The sequence below is a fragment of the Somniosus microcephalus genome, chromosome 1 (assembly GCF_052327205.1).
Source record: "Somniosus microcephalus isolate GS21.2 chromosome 1, FLI_Smic_1.0, whole genome shotgun sequence".
Classification (NCBI taxonomy): Eukaryota; Metazoa; Chordata; class Chondrichthyes; order Squaliformes; family Somniosidae; genus Somniosus; species Somniosus microcephalus.
Window position 1 is genome coordinate 357,662,198 of NC_140987.1, and position 23,331 is coordinate 357,685,528.

At 49.2% G+C, this 23,331-nt stretch overlaps 1 protein-coding gene across 2 annotated transcripts in view; it reads right to left on the reverse strand.

Moving 5' to 3' along the window:
- Nucleotides 1-403: 403 nt before the first annotated feature.
- LOC147124993 (uncharacterized) overlaps nt 404-23,331 on the reverse strand; it is a 72,082-nt gene continuing 49,154 nt past the window's right edge. For both annotated transcript variants that reach the window (XM_085995800.1, XM_085995791.1), the window contains exons 6-8: nt 15,756-15,918; nt 12,576-12,709; nt 404-2,186 (exon numbers count right to left, since the gene is read on the reverse strand). In XM_085995800.1, coding sequence (XP_085851926.1) covers nt 1,344-2,186; nt 12,576-12,709; nt 15,756-15,918 — 1,140 coding nt within the window. In that variant the 3' untranslated portion in view covers nt 404-1,343. The remainder of the gene's footprint in view (nt 2,187-12,575; nt 12,710-15,755; nt 15,919-23,331) is intronic.

Here is a 23,331-nt window from a genome sequence, read left to right on the forward strand (position 1 = left end):
GCAGCACTTTGCAGGTTTATTTTGATTTGCCCTTCCTTGCTTCGCCAGCGCTCTGAGGTAGCGCCTCGCTCCTCGGCCTTTGCGCCTTAAGACAGGTGAGAAGCGCCTGATTTAGTGCTCCAATCACCTCCAGGGGCGATAAAAGCCAAGTTTGCTGTCGGAGGCGATAATTAGCGCCAGGCACTAAACTTTGCGCACCGCCAATAATGGCGCCCCAAACGGGGAGATACCGAATCTTTCCCCCAATGACTTTACAAAATAGCACAGAAAGGAATTTCAACCCCAATGAGAATGAGTGGGATGTGGTCCAACATTTTGGAATTTTATTCTGGAATCAGAATTATATTGAGATCAGGTATGAATTCATCTGGAGTAAAGTGCATAATTGTAGTCACAATTTATCCTTTGTCATACATGTTTCTTTTTATTTCACATTTTATGAAGCAGTACAACATTTTTAGAAAAAGGAACAATATTTTATAGCTCTGATTTATATTAATGTAAAAATAACTTGATTCGAACCAGCAAATTCTCAGCTAAGTTACCTGTTTGCATTCATTTTGTCATTTTTATCTACAGACGTCACACTGAATGCAGTTTTTTAAGGGCTCATCACTCACTGATAACTATAAAGGATCACAGGTAAAATGTGTTCTGACAGTTCCCAATTTTACACAAATGGACATTGCATGGATCTATCGCTGCTATTGTGTATGGATGGGGAGCTGTCTAACAGGTTATCCAACGTCCTTGGAACAGATCAATGAGTCAAACTATTCAACTCTGCTTAGGGTTGCCAACTCTGGTTGGACACATTCCAGGAGGCTTCATCACATGACCACTTGCGTCCAACCACTCCACCCCCACACTCCTGCTATTGGTCACCTGACAGGACCAATGTTGCAGATCACCGCCTTCCCACACCAATTGGAGAGGAAACAGATTCTTTGTTATCCGATTGGATGATTCTTGACTGTCAGTCAAACAGCCTTTTTTCCATCTCCGAGCCAGGGTCAAGTTCGGCTGCGCTACCCCTTGTTGTCAAATAGCTGACATATTGGGGGGAATTTGAACCTAACAAAAATGGGTGGCTTGGGGGCGAGGGGGTAGTTAAAGTGCTAAAAATCTGCATCACAACCTGAACCCACCTCCAACCCGAGAACACATCCAGAATATCACTTTAGAAAACAAAAATGCTTTTTAACCAGAAACTAGAAAAAATAGTTGACGATTTCTTCCAATTTCAACAGTCAAGATGTCCTGAAGAAGAAAATATAATAACCCTTTCTGGTTTCTGGAAGAGCCCAAATTTTAGTTCACTGGCACGCCTCATATACAAATTTTCAGTGTGCCTCGTATTCAGAGAATTGCATACGTTCAGGCTCAGAGATATGAAATGAAGGCTTTTGGCCCAGGTTCTGAAATTTATAGTTATTTATAAATTGAGGTAGTTTTATAGACTGTGCTTGATATTCCTGAATGCCATTTGGAGGGAGCTCAGTAGCTGCTGTCAAGTCACAAGTAAATTGGGAAGACAAGCCATCAGTTCTCAGCAGCTTGGATGGTCCATCCCCACATGTACCTACTTCAGAATTGTCCTTTTCAGTGTCGTCATTAAAGAAAAGTTTTACTGAACTCAGAGGAACATCTGCACATTTCCAAAGCTCTATTTCCATGGTCTCTGTTTTAATTGCCTGGAATGTACTGAAATCATGATGCACAGTCTGTAGTGTTGGAACACTTTCAGCAACGTTGCTGCTTCTTGTTTCTTCGATATCTTTTGAACTTGAAAACTGTTGGTACTGTAAATTATAGGATACTGGCACTCCGGGGTTGATCTGCTGTGTGGAGCTTGTACTGTCCCTATTTTCAGTAGATGTTTGTAGGTAGGATGGAAAGCCCTCGGCATCCCTATACGTGCAAACGTCTGTTTCTTTCATTAGATTGTTACACTCATAGCCATCACTACTCAAACCGTTACTTTGGTAGAAAATGCTTTCATCTGTATCCATTATACAGTTGTGTGAGGTGAGCTGCACTTTCGAGGCAAGATCTTTGCTCTGACATTTCTGCTGATAATCATCTGAGCAATCACTGTGTGTAATGAATGAGATGTGGTCACCTTCTGGATTCTCATCCAGCTCTTGGCATTGCAGATTGACATGTAAATCCTCATAAATAATGACCTGTATAGATAAGAAAGACATTTCTTTAGCTTCAATGGTTATTTGTCTGAACTTTTTGCTATAAAAGGAATATATCTGTTTAGTTATAGGTTAACCCTTCAATATGAACAAAGGTTCATCTGGATTAGTGATCTGATTTTCATCAACACAGCAGATGCTAGAGACTGTGGCCATGGTGCATTATCCCTCCTTATCCTCCTCCACCTCTCCAAACCTCTGCCATGGCCGACCACACCATCCTCCTCCTACGTTTCCCCTCCTTTGACCAGCTCATTAGGACTGCCCTTGCTTTGTTCCACTCTTACCTATTTGATTGTAGCCAGAGCATCTCTAGAAATGGCTCCTCTTCCCACTCTTGCATTGTATTCTCTGGAATTCACCAAGGATCCCTTCCTGGCCCTTCCTTTTCTTCATCTACGTGCTGCCCAATGACAACATCATCTCCAGACATGAGGTTAGCTTCCACAAGTGCCCTGATGACACCCAGCTCTACCTTTCCACCACCTCTCTCGACCTGTCCACTGCCAGTGCTGTCAGGCTGCTTTTCTGACATCCAGTCTTGCATGAGTCCTAACTTCCATCAAGTAAACATTGGGAAGTCTACAGCCGCCATATTGAGCCACCGCCACAAATTCTGCTCCCTCACCACTGACCCCATCCCTTTCTCAGATAGAATCTGAAGCTAAATCAAACTGTTCAACCTGGATTTGCATTTCCAACCCCATATCCTCTCTATTACAAAGATCACCTACTTCTCCCTCTGTAACATTGCTTGACCTCAACCCTACATCAGCCCATCCAACGCTAAATTCCTCATCCAAGCCTTTATCACTTCTAGACTCCATGGGGGTAATTTTAACCCCCAAAAACAGGTGGGTTTGGGTCGGGTGGGAAGTTAAATTGTTAAAAAAATCTCAAACCTGAACAAAACCGGATTTGAATGCCCAGTTCTGGGAAGCAGGTCGCTTATTTAAATATTTTTTTGAGGCTACTTGCCTCAGATTTTATCTCTCTGCCAGCTTTACCGCTGGCCGGCTGGGTTTCTCGGGCCTCAGGGAACCCGGTAGCTAAAGGGAGGCAAGAACTGCTGCATGGAAGAGGTAAGTGCTTTTCCACTAGGCCAGAAGGAGCAGGAGTGCTTCCTCCCGGCCCGCCAAGCAAATCTGTATCCCACTCCACATGATCGACACCCCCCTGTGATCAGACCACCCCGCAATCAGACACCCCGCGATCAGACACCCCGCGATCAGACACCCCGCGATCAGACACCCCGCGATCAGACACCCCGCGATCAACGAACCCCCTGCAATCACCGACTCCTCCGCGTGATCATTGACACCTGCATGATCACCAACCCTTGCGCAGGATCACTGACCTTCTCTCCCCCCTCACTCCACAATCCCCCGCGCAACCACAAGCCACCCCCCCCCCCCCCCCGCAGTTAATGGCCTCCCCATCCCCACAATAACTGACCTCCCCGCCCCCACGAACACCGACTCCCCCCGGGATCACCGAACAGCCCCCCCTACCCCGCCATCACCAACTCCCCCCCCCCCGATCACCAACTCCCCCCCCCGATCACCGACCCCCCCCCCGATCACCGACCCCCCCCCCCGATCACCGACCCCCCCGATCCCCCCCCGATCACCTCCCCCCAGATGACCGACCCCCCGATCACCTCCCCACCCCCCCCCCCGATCACCGACCCTCCTGATCACTGATCCCCCCCGATCACCGACCCCCCCCATCACCGACCCCGGTGACCCCCCACCGACCCCCTGATCACCGACCCCCCCGATCCCCCCCCGATCACCTCCCCCCGATCCCCCCGATCACCGACCACCCCCCCCCCGATCACCGACCCTCCTGATCACTGATCCCCCCCCCGATCACCGACCCCCCCCGATCACAGACCCCGGTGACCCCCCACCGACCCCCTGATCACCGACCCCCCCCCGATCACCGACCCCCCCCCCCGATCACCGCCCTCCCCCGATCACCGCCCTCCCCCGATCACCGCCCTCCCCCGATCACCGCCCTCCCCCGATCACCGACCCCCCCCCCCCCAATCACCGACCCCCCCCGATCACCGACCCCCCCCGATCACCGACCCCCCCCGATCACCGACCCCCTCCCCCGATCACCGACCTCCCCCGATCACCGACCTCCCCCGATCACCGACCCCCCCCCCGATCACCGACCCCCCCGATCACTGACCCCCTCCCCCGATCACCGACCTCCCCCGATCACCGACCTCCCCCGATCACCGACCCCCCCCGATCACCGACCCCCCCCGGATCACCGACCCCCCCCCGATCACCGACCCCCCCCCCGATCACCGACCCCCCCCCCGATCACCGACCCCCCCCGATCACCGACCCCCTCCCCCGATCACCGACCCCCTCCCCCGATCACCGACCCCCTCCCCCGATCACCGACCCCTCCGATCACCGACCCCCCCCCGATCACCGACCCATCACCGACCTCCCCCGATCACCGACCTCCCCCGATCACTGACCCCCCCCCCGACCCCCCCGATCACTGACCCCCCCCGATCACCGACCCCACCGACCCCTCCGATCACCGACCCCCCCCGATCACCGACCTCCCCCGATCACTGACCCCCACCGACCCCTCCGATCACCGACCCCCCAGATCACCGACCCCCCCCGATCACCGACCCCCTGATCACCGACAAACCCCGATCACCGACAAACACCGATCACTGATCCCCCCCCCGATCACCGACCCCCCCCCCCAATCACCGACAAACCCCGATCACCGACAAACCCCGATCACCGACCCCTCCTGACCCCCCCGATCACCGACCCTCAATCACCGCTCCCCCCATCACTGACCCCCCAGACCCCCCAATCACCGACCCCCCCCGATCACCGACCCCCCCCCGATCACCGACCCCCCCCGATCACCGACCCCCCCCCCGATCACCGACCCCCCCGACCCCTCCGATCACCGACCCCCCCCGATCACCGACCCCCCCGACCCCTCCGATCACCGACCCTCCCCCGATCACCGACCCTCCCCCGATCACCGACCTCCCCCGATCACCGACCCCCCCGATCACTGACCCCCCCCGATCACCGACCCCTCCGATCACCGACCCCCCAGATCACTGACCCCCCCGATCACCGACCCCCTGATCACCGACAAACCCCGATCACCGACAAACACCGATCACTGATCCCCCCCCGATCACCGACCCCCCCCAATCACCGACAAACCCCGATCACCGACCCCTCCTGACCCCCCCGATCACCGCTACCCCCCATCACTGACCCCCCAGACCCCCCCCAACACCAACCCCCCCGATCCCCCGATCACTGACCCCCCCAACCCCCTGATCACCGACCCCCCAGATCACCGACCCACCCCCCCATCACCGACAAACCCCGATCACCGACCCCCCCGACCCCTCCGATCACCGACCCCCCCGATCACCGACCCCCCCGACCCCTCCGATCACCGACCCTCCCCCGATCACCGACCTCCCCCGATCACCGACCCCCCCCGACCCCCCCGATCACTGACCCCCCCCCGATCACCGACCCCACCGACCCCTCCGATCACCGACCCCCCAGATCACCGACCCCCCCCCGATCACCGACCCCCTGATCACCGACAAACCCCGATCACCGACAAACACCGATCACTGATCCCCCCCCCCGATCACCGACCCCCCCCAATCACCGACCCCTCCTGACCCCCCCGATCACCGACCCCCCCGACCCCCCCGATCACCGACCCTCCCCCGATCACCGACCCTCCCCCGATCACCGACCCCCCCCGACCCCCCCAATCACTGACCCCCCCGATCACCGACCCCACCGACCCCTCCGATCACCGACCCCCCAGATCACCGACCCCCCCCCGATCACCGACCCCCTGATCACCGACAAACCCCGATCACCGACAAACACCGATCACTGATCCCCCCCCCCCGATCACCGACCCCCCCCCCAATCACCGACAAACCCCGATCACCGACCCCTCCTGACCCCCCCCGATCACCGCTACCCCCATCACTGACCCCCCAGACCCCCCCCAACACCAACCCCCCCCGATCCCCCGATCACTGACCCCCCCAACCCCCTGATCACCGACCCCACAGATCACCGACCCACCCCCCCATCACCGACAAACCCCGATCACCGACCCCCCCAATCACCGACCCCCCAGATCACCGACCCCCCAGATCACCGACCCCCCCCCGATCACCGACCCCCTGATCACCGACAAACCCCGATCACCGACAAACACCGATCACTGATCCCCCCCCCCGATCACCGACCCCCCACCCCAATCACCGACAAACCCCGATCACCGACCCCTCCTGACCCCCCCCGATCACCGCTACCCCCATCACTGACCCCCCAGACCCCCCCCAACACCAACCCCCCCCGATCCCCCGATCACTGACCCCCCCAACCCCCTGATCACCGACCCCACAGCTCACCGACCCACCCCCCCATCACCGACAAACCCCGATCACCGACCCCCCCAATCACCGACCCCCCCCGATCATTGACCCCTCCGATCACCGACCCCCCCTGATCACCGACCCCTCCCTGTGATCACCAAACCCCCCCCCCCCGCAATCACCGACCGCCCCCCCACCCCCGTGATCATCGACCACCCCCCCTTCCCCCGGGATCACTGAACCCCGCCCCCCCCACTGGCCAGGATCACTGACCCTGCCCCCAAACTCCCATCTCTGCACCGATATCTCCCTGGCCCCCGTGATCACCCACCGATCCTCCAAACCACTCTGTATACAACCCCTTCATGATCTCTACCCTGAGCAGCTCCTGGGCTGTGGCCTATGTAACTTTCCCCACCCGACAGGGAGCCAAGCCTGTCAATCAGTTAAAACTCCACGGACCAGAACTCCTCCCACCACCTTGTTTGGAAATCCCGCCACAGTAAATATCGGGGCTTGTATCTGCAATACTCTCCTGGCCAGCCTCATATCCTCCATAAACTCCAGCTCGTCCAAAACGTTGATGAGCATCCATTTAAAATGATCTTCCTTGTCTTTAAATCCCTCCATGGCCTCCCTATCTCTGCAGCCTCCTCCAGCCCTACCACCCACTGTCCCCCCCAATGTTTCCACTCCTCCAACTCCAGCCTCTTATGCATCCCCTCTCCCTGCACCCTACCAGTGGTGGCTGTGCCTTCAGCTGCCTCGTCCCCATGACCTGAAATTCTCTCACTAAACATATATCATTGTTCCTTCACCGTCACTGGGTTAAAATCCCGGAATGCCCCACCTAACAGCGTTGTTTGGCTCGGTTTCCATCTTCCTTGTGCTTTCATGAAATGCCGTGAGACAAGTTGTGGCATCTGTGTTGACAATAAATCCACATGAAGACTGTTTTGTTTGTTGTGCAAGGGCACAGGTGTCATCACAGCAGAACAATAACAAGTATCCAAAAAATGTTCACCGAACATTGCCTTTCATCTACTTCATTCTGGATCCAAAAACACATTAACTGAACATTGCTGTTTGTGGGATCTTGCTGTGGGCAAAATGGCTGCCATGCTTGTCTACACAACAGTCACTAACAATCAAAATTGAACTCATTATGTGTGAAACATTTTGGGGAGTCTTTCATTTCTTTCTTACACTGTTTGATCACCTATGTTTATGCTTAGCCTTCTGATGAACGATCCTGCCCAAAACACTGACATTTCTCTTCCAGATGCCGAGTGACCTGTTGTGTATTGCCAGTATTTTCTGTTTTATTTCTTATAACCTTCAATCCTGTTGGTAACCAGACAGTCATGCTGCACCTTTTTAAGAGCAGTGAAGCATTAAAGCTTTAATTGCTTAAATGGAAATCTATTCCAAACATCTGCTACTCTAATAGGCTGTTCCCTGTTACTAAACTATTGATATAGAATCCTAGAATCATAGAATGATTACAGCACAGAAGAAGGCCATTTGGCCCGTCGAACACGTGCCAGCTCTCTGCAAGAGCACTTCAGCTAGTCCCACTCCCCCGCCCTTTCCCCGTAGCCCTGCAATTTTTTTCCTTCAGGTACTTATCCAACTCTCTTTTGAAAGCCGTGATTAAGTCTGCCTCCACCACCATCTCAGGCGGTGCATTCCAGATCCTAACCACTCGCTGAGTAAAAAAGTTTTTCCTCATGTCGCCTTTGGTTCTTCTGCCAATCACCTTAAATCTGTGTCCTCTGGTCCTCGACCCTTCTGCCAATGGGAGCAGTTTCTCTCTATCTACTCTGTCCAGACCCCTCATGATTTTGAACACCTCTATCAAATCTCCTCTCAACCTTCTCTTCTCTAAGGAGAACAACCCCAGCTTCTCCAGTCTATCCACGTAACTGAAGTCCCTCATTCCTGGAATCATTCTAGTAAATCTTTTCTGCACTCTCACTAAGGCCTTCACATCCTTCCTAAAATGTGATGCCCAGAATTGGACACAATACTCCAGTTGAGGCTGAACCAGTGTTTTATACAGGTTCATCATAATTTCCACACTTTTGTACTCTCTACCTCTATTCATGAAGCCCAGGATCCCGTATGCTTTTTTAACTGCTTTCTCAACCTGCCCTGCCACCTTCAACAATTTGTGCACATGTACCCCTAGGTCTCTCTGTTCATGCACTCCCTTTAGTTTATATTTCCTCTCTTCATTCTTCCTACCAAAATATATCACTTTGCACTTTTCTGCGTTAAATTTCATCTGCCACATGTCCACCTATTCCACCAGCCTGTCTATGTCCTCTTGAGGCCTATCACTATCCTCCTCACTGTTCACTACACTTCCAAGTTTTGTGTCATCTGCAAATTTTGAAATTGTGCCCTGTACTCCCACATCCAAGTCATTAATATATATCAAGAAAAGCAGTGGTCCTAGAACCAACCCCTAGGGAACACCACTGTATGCCTTCCTCCAGTCCAAACAACAACCATTCACCGCTACTCTCTGTTTCCTGTCACTTAGCCAATTTCATATCCATGCTGCCACTGTCTCTTTTTTATTCCATGGGCTTCAAATTTGCTGGCAAGCCTATTATGTGGCACTTTGTTGAACGCCTTTTGGAAATCCATGTACACCACATCAACCGCATTCCCCTCATGAACCCTTTCTGTTACCTCATCAAAAAACTCGATCAAGTTGGTTAAACACGATTTGCCTTTAACAAATCCATACTGGCTTTCCTTAATTATGCCACACTTGTCCAAGTGACTGTTAATTTTGTCACTGATTATTGTTTCTAAAAGCTTCCCCACTACCGAGGTTAAACTGACTGGCCTGTAGTTGGTAGGTTTATCTTTATACCCTTTTTTGAACAAGGGTGTAACATTTGCAATTCTCTGGTCCTCTGGCACCACCCCCTGTTTCTAAGGAGGCTTGGAAGATTATGGCCAGTACCTCCTCGATTTCTTCCTTCACTTCCCTCAGCGTCCTAGGATGCATCCTATCTGGTCCTGGTGACTTATCTACTTTAAGTACAGCCAGTCTTTCTAGTACCTCTTCTTTATCAATTTTTATCCCATCCAGTATCTCCTCTACCTCCTCCTTCACTATGTCTACAGCAGCATCTTCTTCCTTGGGGAAGACAGATAAAAGTACTCATTTAGCACCTCAGCCATACCCTCTGCCTCCATGTGTAGGTCTCCTTTTTGGTCCCTAATTGGCCCCACCCCTCCTCTTACTACCCTTTTACTATTTATATGCCTACAGAAGACTTTTGGATTACCTTTCATGTTAGCTGCCATTCTATTCTCATACCCTCTCTTTGCCCCTCTTATTTTCTTTTTCACTTCTCCTCTGAACTTTCTATATTTAGCCAGATTCTCTGATGTATTCTCGACCTGACATCTGTCATACGCACTCTTTTTCTGCTTCATCTTACTCTGTATCTCTTTCGTCATCCAGGGAGCTCTGACTTTAGTTGCCCTGCCTTTCCCCCTCGAGGGAATGTACCTCGACTGTACCTGAACTATTTCCTCTTTAAAGGCATCCCATTGTTCCATTACAGTTTTGCCTGCCAATCTTGGATTTCAATTTACCTGGGCCAGATCCTTTCTCATCCAACTAAAATTGGTCTTCCTCCAATTAAGTATTTTTACTCTAGGTTGCCCCCTGTCCTTTTCCATAGCTAATCTAAACCTTATGATACTATGATCATTGTTCCTTAAATGTTCCCCTACTGACACTTGCTCCACTTGACCCACCTCATTCCCCAGAACCAGATCCAGCAATGCCTCCTTCCTCGTTGGGCTGGAAACGTACTGATCAAGAAAGTTCTCCTGAACACATTTCAGAAATTCTTCCCCCTCTCTGCCCTTTACACTATTACTATCCCAGTCTATATTAGGATAGTTGAAGTCCCCCATTATCACTACTCTATAGTTTTGCATCTCTCTGTAATTTCTCTGCAAATTTGCTCCTCCATATTTTTCCCACTAGTTGCTGGTCTATAGAATACACCTAGTGTAATGGCTCCTCTAATATTTCTTAACTCTAGCCATATAGATTCTGTCCATGACCCCTCCAGGACATACTCTCTCTCCAGCACTGTAACATTCTCCTTAACCAATACCGCCACCCCACCTCCTATCTTTCCTTCCCTATCTTTCCTGAACACCTTATATCGAGGAATATTTAATACCCAATCCTGCCCTTTTTTGAGCCAGGTCTCTGTTATTGCCAAAACATCATATTCCCATGTGGCTATTTGTGCCTGCAACTCACCAACCTTTTTTACCAAACTTCGTGTGTTCACGTACATACACTGTAAACCTATCTTAGACCATACTGTGTTCTCTCTTAGTCTGACCCCACCTAATACCGTACTATTTCTTATCCTACTGCTATCTGTCTCTCCCAATCCTTTGTGCATCTTGTTTCTCCTTTCTAATGCTACATCCTGGTGCCCACCCCCCTGCCAACTTAGTTTAAACCCTCCCCAACAGCACTAGCAAACCTCCCCGCGAGGATATTGGTCCCGGCTCTGTTGAGGTGCAACCCATTCAGCCTGTACAGGTCTCACCTCCCCCAGAACCGGTCCCAATGCCCCAGGAATCTGAAGCCCTCCCTCCTGCACCATCTCTCCAGCCACTATCTTTGCTCTATCCTCCTATATCTATACTCACTCGTGCGTGGCACCAGGAGTAATCCAGAGATTACTACCTTTGAGGTCCTCCTTTCTACCTATATGTCATTGGTACCGATATGGACCACGACCTCTGGATGTTCACCCTCCCCCAACAGAATTTTCTGCAGCCGCTCAGTGACATCCTTAACCCTGGCACCGTGGAGGCAGCATAACATCCTGGAGTCACATCTGCGGCTGCAGAAATGCCTGTCTGCTCCCCTAACTATTGAATCCCCTATCACTATTGCTTTCCTGATCTTACTCCTCCCCCCCGGTGCAGCTGAGCCACCCGTGGTGCCATGGACTTGGCTCCGGCTGTACTCCCCAGAGGAACCATCGCCCCCACCAGTATTCAGACCAGAATGGTTGGAGAGCGAGATGCACTCAGGGGACTCCTGCACTACCTGCCTGGTCCTCCTCTCCTGTCAGGCATAATAAGTTTTCCATTTATTAAAACAATTAAGCCTATTATTCCAAGTCTGTGCTGCCGGATTGGAGCTTAGCCTGTCGACAGCAAGTAGCATTTTCCAATCATTACAGAAGCACAACAGTGCAGACTCATAATATTATCCCTATCCCTGTCAACTCAGAAGATTTTGTTCTCTGTTCCTTATATCACGGGGTCTCTTTTTTTTTTAATTGACTGTAGCCATTACAGTCAATGATATCAGAATGACTGGGTGCCATTTTGAACTTTGCGATTGCAAAGAGTTTGTTACTTTTATCCTTCACAGTCAAAATCTGTAATTCAAATGCATTTTTCATTAACCTCATACTTCATCAAACTTCACTTTTTTCCACTAATTCTCTTCTTCTGAAGGTATTCACTTTTTGCTCGGGTATAGTTCCATCGGCTCCACAGATACCCTTTGGTAGCTGGTCCGAGACGCCATTATTCACACGAGAGCCTCAGCAGAGTGGCAGCAAGTCCTTCGACTGCAGGAGTCAAGTCCAATCCTGCCCTCTTCTGACATCCAAGAACACACATTTACAGCAGAGGCTGATCAATAGGAATCAGCACCAGAATCTATTGAGGTCATTGGACCGCTGCCTCAGCTGTGTGTGTCAGCTAATTCAGCGGGACCCTCCTCATTTTCAAGGCTCAATTAACTCACTGGATAAACTCATTGACTGATCAGGACAGCTGAGTTCCCCAAAGTTCAACCAATTCAATGAGACAGAAATTTGGACAGTTCTAAATGTCCAAGTATAGACAGCTAGAGTACAATATGATTTACATACCAAGGATTTGGGAAGTTGCGACTGGGCCAAATGCAGGCAGGTAAATTTTTTCAGCACCAAAACCAAAATACTAACGATAATTGTACCTGCAATGAAAACTACTGCTGCTTTCAAAGGTGCAATCCACAGTATATCTGTCAGGGAAGAGAAAACACAGACAACAAATTTATGACCTCTACTCAGGCACTTAGACAGAGAAGACATATAGAAAATGCCACAAAAAAACTAAGTCGTTATTTCTGATTTAAGTTCCACTGCTATCTTCAGTTTATATACGCTAATACAAATAGATTTGCATTGCTCATAGTTAGTCTGGGGTATGGATCAAGGTTGTGAGAGTACAAATTCCTGTCAGTGAAGTATAGACAGATAGACAGACAGACATCCAATGGAAAGTATTGTTACAGCCACTTCAAATAGTGATAATCCTTTTTTATTGCATTGTTACATTTAATAATTTCTTGTAAATTTTGTGACTTTGAATGTCTTTATTGGGTCGGATTTCATGGTCAGAGGCGTACCTCTGGAGTATGCCTTCGTCCCGATAAAAAAATCCACACCTACCTGATGGCTTCCAGGCTTCGGAGACTTCGGGTCCTGGGCCTGCAGGCTCACGGATCCCACGGACGCAGGTGGTTCGGAAGCGTCCCTGGGATCACATGGGCCAGGTCCTCCTATCAGAGAGGAGGATTCCTCATATGCTTATGGGGATTCCATTTACAAATGGAATCCCCACATCATGAACCCAATCCCCAAATAATTAAATAATTTACACAACTGGAATAAAAATAAATGTTCCCATTTTCAAATTTAATTTAAAGTCCTTTTAATGAAGCAGTTACAATAAAAATTTAATTTTCTGAAAAATAATTTTAAACATTCTAATCCAGGCCAAAATTTACATAAACTTATTTTAAATGTTTGTGGATGATTTTTTATTATTAAATTTTTAATTTAACATTTATATTAACCCTTACACTGGTGAAAGCAAGCCCTATGCCTGCTTTTACCAGACGTAAAGGTTTAGTGGGCATTTGCTGGGCAAATCTCACCAGCAAAAGTGATTTTTGGGTTGGTGAAGGTAATCGATCAAGGTAAACCTTGACAAATCGCAAATTCTGGGTTTTCGCGCATGCGCAGCATATGCGGAAACCCGGAACTTGCAGGGCCTTTTAAAAGGCTTAGGACAGCGTACGCCATCATGGGGAATGGAAAATCTGGGCCATCATGTTAAAAATCATGTCTCCAGTACTAACTTTCTCAGCTGGTGATAATTTAAGATGGCAACCAAAAGGATTTTCAAAAAAATTTTTGGGTAATTTGATTTGTATGGGGAAATGTGAGTAATGGTTACTGACAGCCCTAATAATAGAAACTCTCAAAGGGCAAATATATTTAAGTTAAATGAATCCCCACTCTGGAAACTTCAGCACAGGCTGATACTTCAGTGCAGTACTGATGGAGTGCTGCACTGCCGGAGGTTCCATCTTTTGGATGAGGCTCCGTCTTCCCTCTCAGGTGGACATAAAAAATCCCATGGCAATATCTGATAAAGAACAGAGGAGCTCACCCAATGTCCTGGCCAACATTTACCCCTCAACCAACACTACCAAAGACAAATTATCTGGTGAATATTTTTTTATTTATTTATGGGATGTGGGCGTCACTGGCAAGCCCAGCATTTATTGCCCATCCCCAATTGCCCTTGAGAAGGTGGTGGTGAGCCGCCTTCTTGAACCGCTGCAGTCCGTGTGGTGAAGGTACTCCCACAGTGCTGTTAAGGAGGGAATTCCAGGATTTTGACCCTGCAACGATGAAGGATTGGCGATATACTTTTAAGTCAGGATAGTGTATGACTTGGAGGGGAACTTGGAGGTGGTGTTGGTCCCATGAACCTGCTGCCCTTGTCCTTCTAGGTGGAAGAGGTCGCGGGTTTGGGAGGTGCTGCCGAAGAAGCCTTGGCGAGTTGCTGCAGTGCATCTTGTAGATGGTACACACTGCAGCCACGGTACGCCGGTGGTGGAGGGAGTGAATGTTTAAGGAGGTAGATAGGGTGCCAATCAAGCGGGCTGCTTTGTCCTGTATGGTGTCGAGCTGCTTGAGTGTTGTTGGAGCTGCACTCATCCAGGCAAGTGGAGAATTTTCTATCACGCTCCTTACTTGTGCCTTGTAGATGGTGGAAATGATTTGGAGAGTCAGGAGGTGAGACACTTGCCGCAGAATACCTAGCCTCTGACCTGCTCTTGTTGCCACAGTATTTATGTGGCTGGTCCAGTTAAGTTTCTGGTCAATGGTGACCCCCAGGATGTTGATGGTGGGGGATTCGGCGATGGTAATGCCATTGAATGTCAAGGGGCGGTGGTTAGACTCTTGCTTGTTGGAGATAGTCATTCCCTGGCACTTCTGTGGCGCGAATGTTACCTGCCACTTATCAGCCCAAGCCTGAACGTCGTCCAGGTCTTGTTGCATGCGAGCATGGACTGCTTCATTATTTGAGGAGTTGTGAATGGCACTGAACACTGTGCAGTCATCAGTGAACATCCCCATTTCTGACCTTATGTTGGAGGGAATGTCATTGATGAAGCAGCTGAAGATGATTGGGCCTAGGACACTGCCCTGAGGAACTCCTGCAGCAATGTCCTGGGGCTGTGATGATTGACCTTCAATCACCACAATCTGTTTGTGTGATCGTGCTGTGGGCAAATTAGCTGCCCTGTTTCCCTACATTACAATAGTGACTGCACTTCAGAAAAAGTACTTCATTGGCTGCGAAGGGTTTGAGACATCCAGAGGTCATGAAGGGAGCCATATGAATTCAAGTTCTTTCTATATCAGAGAAGCCAGATTCAAATTGTAGTCATTTCGCCGCCTTGTAAAAAAGCCAGCAGCTGAAGATGCCACAAGCAGTAAGATCGCCACGCTTCTGCTGTTGCCAATTTGAGCTCTGAATACTGGCCAGCCTCAACCAACCATCGTCATCGCCACCAAGTGGGCCTTGTGACGATGGTTGTTTCTCTCCAGTTCGCAAAGCCTTAAACTAAGGCCCTCTGGGGTGAAGAATTATTCATACTTCACCGTCAGCAAATTTTTTGGGTTAGCAGAATTATTCTAAAATGAGCAAGACGTGAGAAAGATACATTATTCAGCACAATTCAACAGGGAAGCGTAAAGATTATTTACCTGTATTTTGGGATGAGGTAGTTTTGCAGATTTTTTCAGAATCCTTAATATGATGATTATATGTTGACTCAAATTTTGCTACAACGCAGTACGTAAACTTGGGTTTTAGGTTTTCAAACTGATAACTTCCTTTCCCTGACTTATCAGGCTTTATTTTATTTTGCTGGTGGGAAAAGCACAGCCATTAATCTCATGTATATTATACAGCAAGTCATGAAACTGAGAGACATCAACAACTAGTCCTTAATTATATACGCCAACAGTTTTAGGCTGTGCGGATGTAGATATGTATACACATACACAGCAAAACAGTACAAATCATTTATAACACAGAAAACCTTTTATAGTAATGTTATTGTCAAAACATTTTTTTTCCTATATTAGCAGTAAAAATGAAACCTTTAAAATAAATTTCAGTCATGGTGAAATTTTGCTCATCAAAGTTCAACTGACAGAATCTGGGGAAAGTTTACACCCAACAGCAACTCTCAGATACTTGGAAATGTGAGACTGCATGTTTAAGGATCTGGTGAGTGGAGCATGTGTTTAATGTGCATCATCTGGTGACTGCAGGAACCGCTAGCTTCCTCCAAAGTATCAGGATGCAGGAGGATGAAGGCAGCGTCGGTGGGTTAGTGCTGAAAAAATACAGTAAACCTGGCGAACAAAAGAATTGCAGAGCAAATACATTTTGTGAGGCTGCACTCTCTTCACGGGAGAGTGGATCAGAGGACTGGGCACAAAGAGCAGAACATCAGATTCTCAGCACTTCCCATTTTCAAGCCATGTAAACTAATTACCAGAAAATTAGGAGCACTGTGAATTCCCCAATTCACATTCCAGTCAAACGACACTGCAATGGTAGCCTTGAGTCACAAAAGTTACCCTAATGTATGTGACTACAGCGACTTCATTAGAAGACTGTGTCCAAAACAAATGATTAAACTGACAGATTAAAAGCCTACTTGGATATATATTACATAGCTTGCCTTTACACGGATATAAATTACATATCTAATCCGTACATTAATATATATTACATAGTCCTTACACTCACATATTACATACAGACCTAACACAGATATACATGACATAGCTAGTCCTTATACTGATATACATTACATAAATAGTTGTTACACCAATATATAGCACAATTTTTCAAACATCATCAGTTAACAAACAGTAAATGTAAAATTGCGCCTTAAAATGTTAAATATCTCACAATAACATGTAGTCCAATTAATTTCACCAAACACACAAACAATTTAAATCAACCATAACCCTCTCTTTAGTGCTCCTCATTACAAAACAACTAACTCAGAAAGTAAAATAAATCGGAACAATCGACACTTCGGAACATGATTCAGACAGAAAGAAACCACAGTGACTAAAACTAAAACCGAACTACTAGCCATCATTGATGGATCAAATAGTATATACAAGTTTCACAATCAAATTCATACAATATTCAAGGCTATTACTTATTTAACCTTTAGACTGCCAGCAAGTTCAGGGAAACTCCTGAATCCCTGGGCAAATGACTTTTATTCATTTTCAGCGGATGTGCTGTGCCATTGGAAAAACAAAACTAACGTTACATTAATAAAACTACTTAAACATCGGGAATAGTTTTATTACTGTCATTTTAAATCTAAGCCACTAAAAGAAATGCCAAGACACAGTTTTAGATAAGAATGACATTTTGAACGTTGCATTTGTTTTTCCTCCTATTCACACTCTATCCTGTAATATTTTAATTATACTGTTTTCCTAACCTACTCTCCTTATTCTAACCTTCATTCTTCTCTGTACCTTCTAACATTAAAACCTTGTCTTTCCTGTTGCTCTGCACCTACTGTCAATTTTTGGAGGTGGGAGCAACTTTGCAAAAATTCCCATTTGATGTGATTCCAAAGGATTTTTTTCAGCCAGTCAAATGGCAAAACATTTGAGGATTAACTGACTCATGTCATTGAAGTGGCCCTATTATTTTTTGATGCATTTTCAGCATCAAAACCAGTAAGAGGGTTATTCCTTGGCAGACCAGCCGCACCAATAACACCTAGATGACTAAATTGTTCCAACGTACTCGAAGGGTTAATAATCTACAAGTTGCACATTTCTTAATTTTACCACATTAGCAATTCAACTATCAGACTACTGAAATTTTCAGGAAAATGACTTTCCCTGTCCCTTCTGTATTTTAAATATTCAGCTCACACACTCTGATACTAAAGACATTATTATGGTAATTAAAGGCACTTAAATGTCAGGACTAACTTCTTTACTATAATACTAACTCAATGCTACAAAATAATCACAACTAACAGAAATTAAACTTGACGTCTGTTTACCCTTGCTCTCATTTCATTATTTTAACTTCAATTTTACTGTCTTCTATCTAATAGGAACCTCTGTTCCTACAAGGTTATATCAAAAAGACTGAGTTCGACTCAGGTAATTAAATTAATGAACTTTAATGAAATCAAACGAGTTTAAACTGGAAACTGCTAGAACACATCAATAACAGGTCTACTCTCCTTGAGGGCTCCACGAGGACTGATCCTCTGATCAGGAGACTGACGTCATGACGTCATCACGTTCTTCCCGCCATTGGGGCATCACGTGACTAACAGCATGACGTCATCACGTTGAAACCGTGCTGTAAAGGTAACTAGGCATTGTACAGTCAAACAGTGTAATTAAAGGTACAGGCACAGACAGTAACTACATTGCTGTTAAAAGAATTATGTACAACTGCTGAGTCCTTTGGTGGCTCCGCCACATGCGCCCCCCCAGAATTGTCTTTAACAGAAAAGGTGAGGCGAGGAGGAGGCCTGATGAGCCTGTCCAATCGACTTCGATACCCTGGTAGAGGAAGTTGACGACCGGTGGACGAGTTGGCAGTCGGTGGCGGCTGAGCAGGCGCGGTGAGCGCAGTCGGGTTGTCAGGCGGCTTTGGTTGATCAGGTGCGGTGGCAGCGGGCGGTCGGCCACGTTTGGGTGGTTGAGCGACTACGACAGGATGGTCCCGGTCCAGGTGAGCCGGCTTCAAGCGGTCCACCAAGATGTGATCCGGTTTCCCTCTGACTTCGACCAAAAAGGATTTGTCTCCCGGTTCGATGACGCGGAAAGGACCAGTGTAAGGGGGCTTGAGCGGATCCCGGTGAGCGTCGTGTTGGATGAAGACATACTCCGCATTCTTCAGTCCCAATGGCACGTAGGAGGTCTGCAAACCGTGATTGGATGTAGGTATCGGAGCAAAGCATCTGGCCGCTTCTTGGTGGCGAACGAGTTGCCGGGAGGCAGACCATGGCTCTGTGGGAGAAGGGAGGAAATCTCCTGGTACACGGAGCAGCTGGCCATAGACGAATTCAGCTGAAGATGATTGTAGATCATCTTTGGGCGCCGTACGGAGACCCAACAGGACCCATGGGAGTCTGTCCACCCATCCTGCGCCTTGAAGACTGGCCCGAAGAGAGAGGCTTTAAGCGACCTGTGGAATCGCTCGCAAAGGCCATTTGCCTGCGGATGATAGGCGGTGGTGCGATGAAGTTTGGTACCGAGCCCCTGAGCCACAGCGTTCCACAGATCCGAGGAAAATTGTGGCCCGCGGTCAGAGGAGATGTCCGCCGGTACCCCGAAACAGGCGACCCAACAGGAGATGAAAACTCTAGCGACGTCTGCCGACGTGGTGGAAACCAAAGGAATTGCCTCTGGCCACCTAGTGGTGCGGTCCACTGTGGTGAGGAGATGAGTACAACCCTGAGAAGGCGGAAGCAGCCCCACGAGGTCCACATGCACGTGGTCGAAACGAAGCTCCAGAACAGTGAACGCAACCACTGGAGCCTTGACATGATGCTGGACTTTGGCCTTCTGGCATACGACGCAGGTATTAGCCCAGTCACGGACATCGATGTGCATACCTTTCCAGACGAACTTGGCTGACATAAGCCGTTGCGAAACCTTCATCCCTGGGTGCAACAACCCGTGTATGGCATCAAAAACCCTCCGGCGCCATGCGACTGGCACTATGGGACGAGGAACTCGCATGGAAACGTCGCAAAGGAGCATGGCACCTGCAGCCTGGAAGACGACGTCGGTCGCTTGGAAGCTAGAGGGAATGGTTCGATATGATTGGACCTCCGAATCCGAAACCTGATCTGCCGCCATGAGGTCGTAGTCGATTCCCAGGTGCACTGCGTGGACCGTCGCACGGGAGAGGTAATCTGCCACCAGGTTGTCCTTACCAGACACATGTTGAATGTCAGTGGTAAATTCGGAAATGAACGTCCAGTGATGTTGTTGACGAGCGGACCACGGTTCGGTGGTCTTGGCCATGGCGAACGTAAGGGGTTTGTGGTCGACAAAAGCCGTGAAGGGGCGCCCCTCCAATAAAAACCGGAAATGGCGAATGGCGAGGAAAAGGGCCAGTAGTTCCCTATCGAAGGTGCTGTACTTTTTTTCATTTGTTCGCAATTGACGGCTGAAAAACGCCAGCGGTTGCCATGTGCCGTTGACCCACTGTTCTTGCACCGCAGCAATGGCGTAGTCTGACGCGTCGGTGGTAAGGGCGATAGTAGTGCCTGGAAGTGGGTGCGCCAGCATGGTTGCATTGGCCAAAGCGTTCTTGGTGTCGCCGAATGCCTGGATCATTTCAGCTGTCCAGCTGATTGGGTCTTTACCGGACTTGCCCTTGAGGGCCCCGAACAAGGGTTGCATGAGTTGAGCCGCCTTGGGGACGAAACGGTGGTAGAAGTTGACCATCCCCAGGAACTCCTGCAAGGCCTTGACTGTCGACGGCCGCGGGAAAGAAGTAACCGCCTCAACCTTCGTCGCCAAAGGGACGGCGCCGTCCGATGTTATGCGATGTCCCAGGAAGTCGATTTGTTGCAGGCCGAACTGGCACTTGGCCGGGTTGATGATTAAACCGTGTTGGCTGAGGTGCGTAAAGAGGGAACGCAAATGGGAGATGTGCTCCTCCTTGCTGGCACTGGTGAGGAGTATGTCGTCAAGGTAGACGAAAAGGAAACGCAGGTCTCGAAGAATGGAGTCCATTAAACGCTGGAACACCTGTGCTGCGTTCTTTAAGCCAAACGGCATCCGCAGGAACTGAGAGGCCAAAAGGGGTGATGACTGCGGTTTTCGGGACGTCTTGTGGGTGCACTGGAACCTGGTAATATCCACGGACGAGGTTGACTTTAGAGAAGATAGTATTTCCCGCCAAGTTGGCCGAGAAGTCCTGGATATGCGGGATCGGGTACCGATCCGGAGTGGTGGCGTCGTTGAGGTGTCGGTAGTCACCGCATGGCCGCCAGCCGCCGCCTGGTTTCGGCACGATGTGGAGAGGCGAAGACCAGGGACTCTTCGATCGCCTAATGATGCCGAGCCACTCCATTGTGGCGAACTCCACCTTCGCAGCTGCAAGCTTGCCAGGTTCGAGCCTTCTAGCCCGCGCATAAACCGGGGAGCCAGTAGTGGTGATGTGATGTTCAACACCATGTTTCATCGCCGAAGAGGAGAAGGTGGGCCTTGTCAGCTCTGGAAACTCCCCGAGGAGCCGCGTGAAGTCATCTGGAGGAGGGAAAGCACAGGCAATGGAGCGCGCCACGGAGGTACCGTGGAAGCACGGAATCGAGTGGAAGGTGGCCGCGTTGATCAGCTGGCGGTGTCGAACATCGACTAGTAGGCTGTTGGCACACAGAAAATCTGCCCCTAGTATAGGCTGTGAGGCTGTAGCCGTGACGAAATCCCAAAAGAAGCGCTGACCGCCGAAACAGGCTTCGACCCGCCGCTTTCGGAATGTTCGAATAGCTGCGTCATTAGCTGCTACGAGGGAAAAACCGAGGTTCCCAGTCTGCATGTCGAGCTTCGACGCAGGTAGAATGCTACACTGCGCCCCAGTGTCACAAAGGAAACGGCGGCCCGAGAGGGAATCGGTGATATAGAGGAGTTTCCCCGTAGAACCGACGGCCATCGCCACCGCGGAACGCCCGTTAGACTTGGTCATCCGTCGCCAGGGATGCCGCCTACGCCTTATTTTTTTTGGCGAAAAGCTGCAGGGGGAACGGCAGCATCGTGCTTTCGCGCCAAAACGGGTGTGGTAGGAGCACCAGCCCGCTGTAGGAGAAACCGGGACCGCGTCTGTGGGGGGTGGGTGCCTCGTGGCCGCGCAGCACTGCTGGGTAACCGTGAAAATCTTATCGGCTTCGGGTGCAAGCTTGGCGCAGTCAGTGATGTCGGAGCTGGCCAGGGCAGCCTGAACCTGTTCAGGCAGTTGATAGAGGAAAAGCTCCCGGAAGATGAAACATTCTGGTTCAGCACCCAAGAGCGTGAGCATTTGGCTCATGAGCTCTGACGGTTTGGAGTCCCCGAGGCCGGGCAGTGTGATGAGCCGGCGAGCACGCTCCGACTTTGATAGCCCGAAAACCTGAAGCAAACACACCTTAATTGCATCATACTTGCTGTCAGCAGGAAGACTACCGATGAGGCTGATGATCCGTGATGCAGTTGCGCTGTCGAGGGCGAAGACCACGTAATAATAACGGGTCTGATCCGCGTTGATGTTCCGAATGGCGAACTGGGCTTCAGCCTGGATGAACCAGGTGTCTGGTTGTTGCTCCCAGAACTGTGGCAGTTTCAGCGTGACGGCGTTCGTGTCCATGTTGAATCTTCCACGAAAATCATTCGTAGAAGTCGGGGTCACCAAATGTGGGAATGGAGGTTCCTATCAAAAAGACTGAGTTCGACTCAGGTAATTAAATTAATGAACTTTAATGAAATCAAACGAGTTTAAACTGGAAACTGCTAGAACACATCAATAACAGGTCTACTCTCCTTGAGGGCTCCACGAGGACTGATCCTCTGATCAGGAGACTGACGTCATGACGTCATCACGTTCTTCCCGCCATTGGGGCATCACGTGACTAACAGCATGACGTCATCACGTTGAAACCGTGCTGTAAAGGTAACTAGGCATTGTACAGTCAGTGTAATTAAAGGTACAGGCACAGACAGTAACTAAATTGCCGTTAAAGGAATTATGTACAACCGCTCTGAGTCCTTTGGTGGCTCCGCCACAACCTAATGTTTTTTTTAAATTCATTCTGGGGATATGGGTGTCGCTAGCAAGCCCTGCATTTATTGCCCATCCCTAGATGCCCTTGAGAGGATGGTGCTGGGTCTTCTTCTTGAACTGCTGCAGTCCGTGTGGTGCAGGTAGTCCCACTATTTATTCAAACACGTTTCCTCTGAAATAACTTGAAAACATTTTACTTATCTATTTTCCTCTTTTCTTGGTATGAGAATTTGCCAAAGAATGTGGGCTTTGATTGGCTGAAAGCTGACTTCAATGGCTAGCTTTGTAAACAGTCGGAAATCCAACATTTTAACACTGATGTGGTCGTGGCCGTAACTAGGTCAATCTTTGATGGTAAAATTGAATCAAGCATCTGAGAATATTGTGCCTGAAGCAGCAAGTTCATCTGCAATACAGCAGCAAGGCTTAAGGAGCTTAATTTACTTCATATATTCCTAAATTGATATTTGCCACTTTACATCTAAAATACAAAACAAA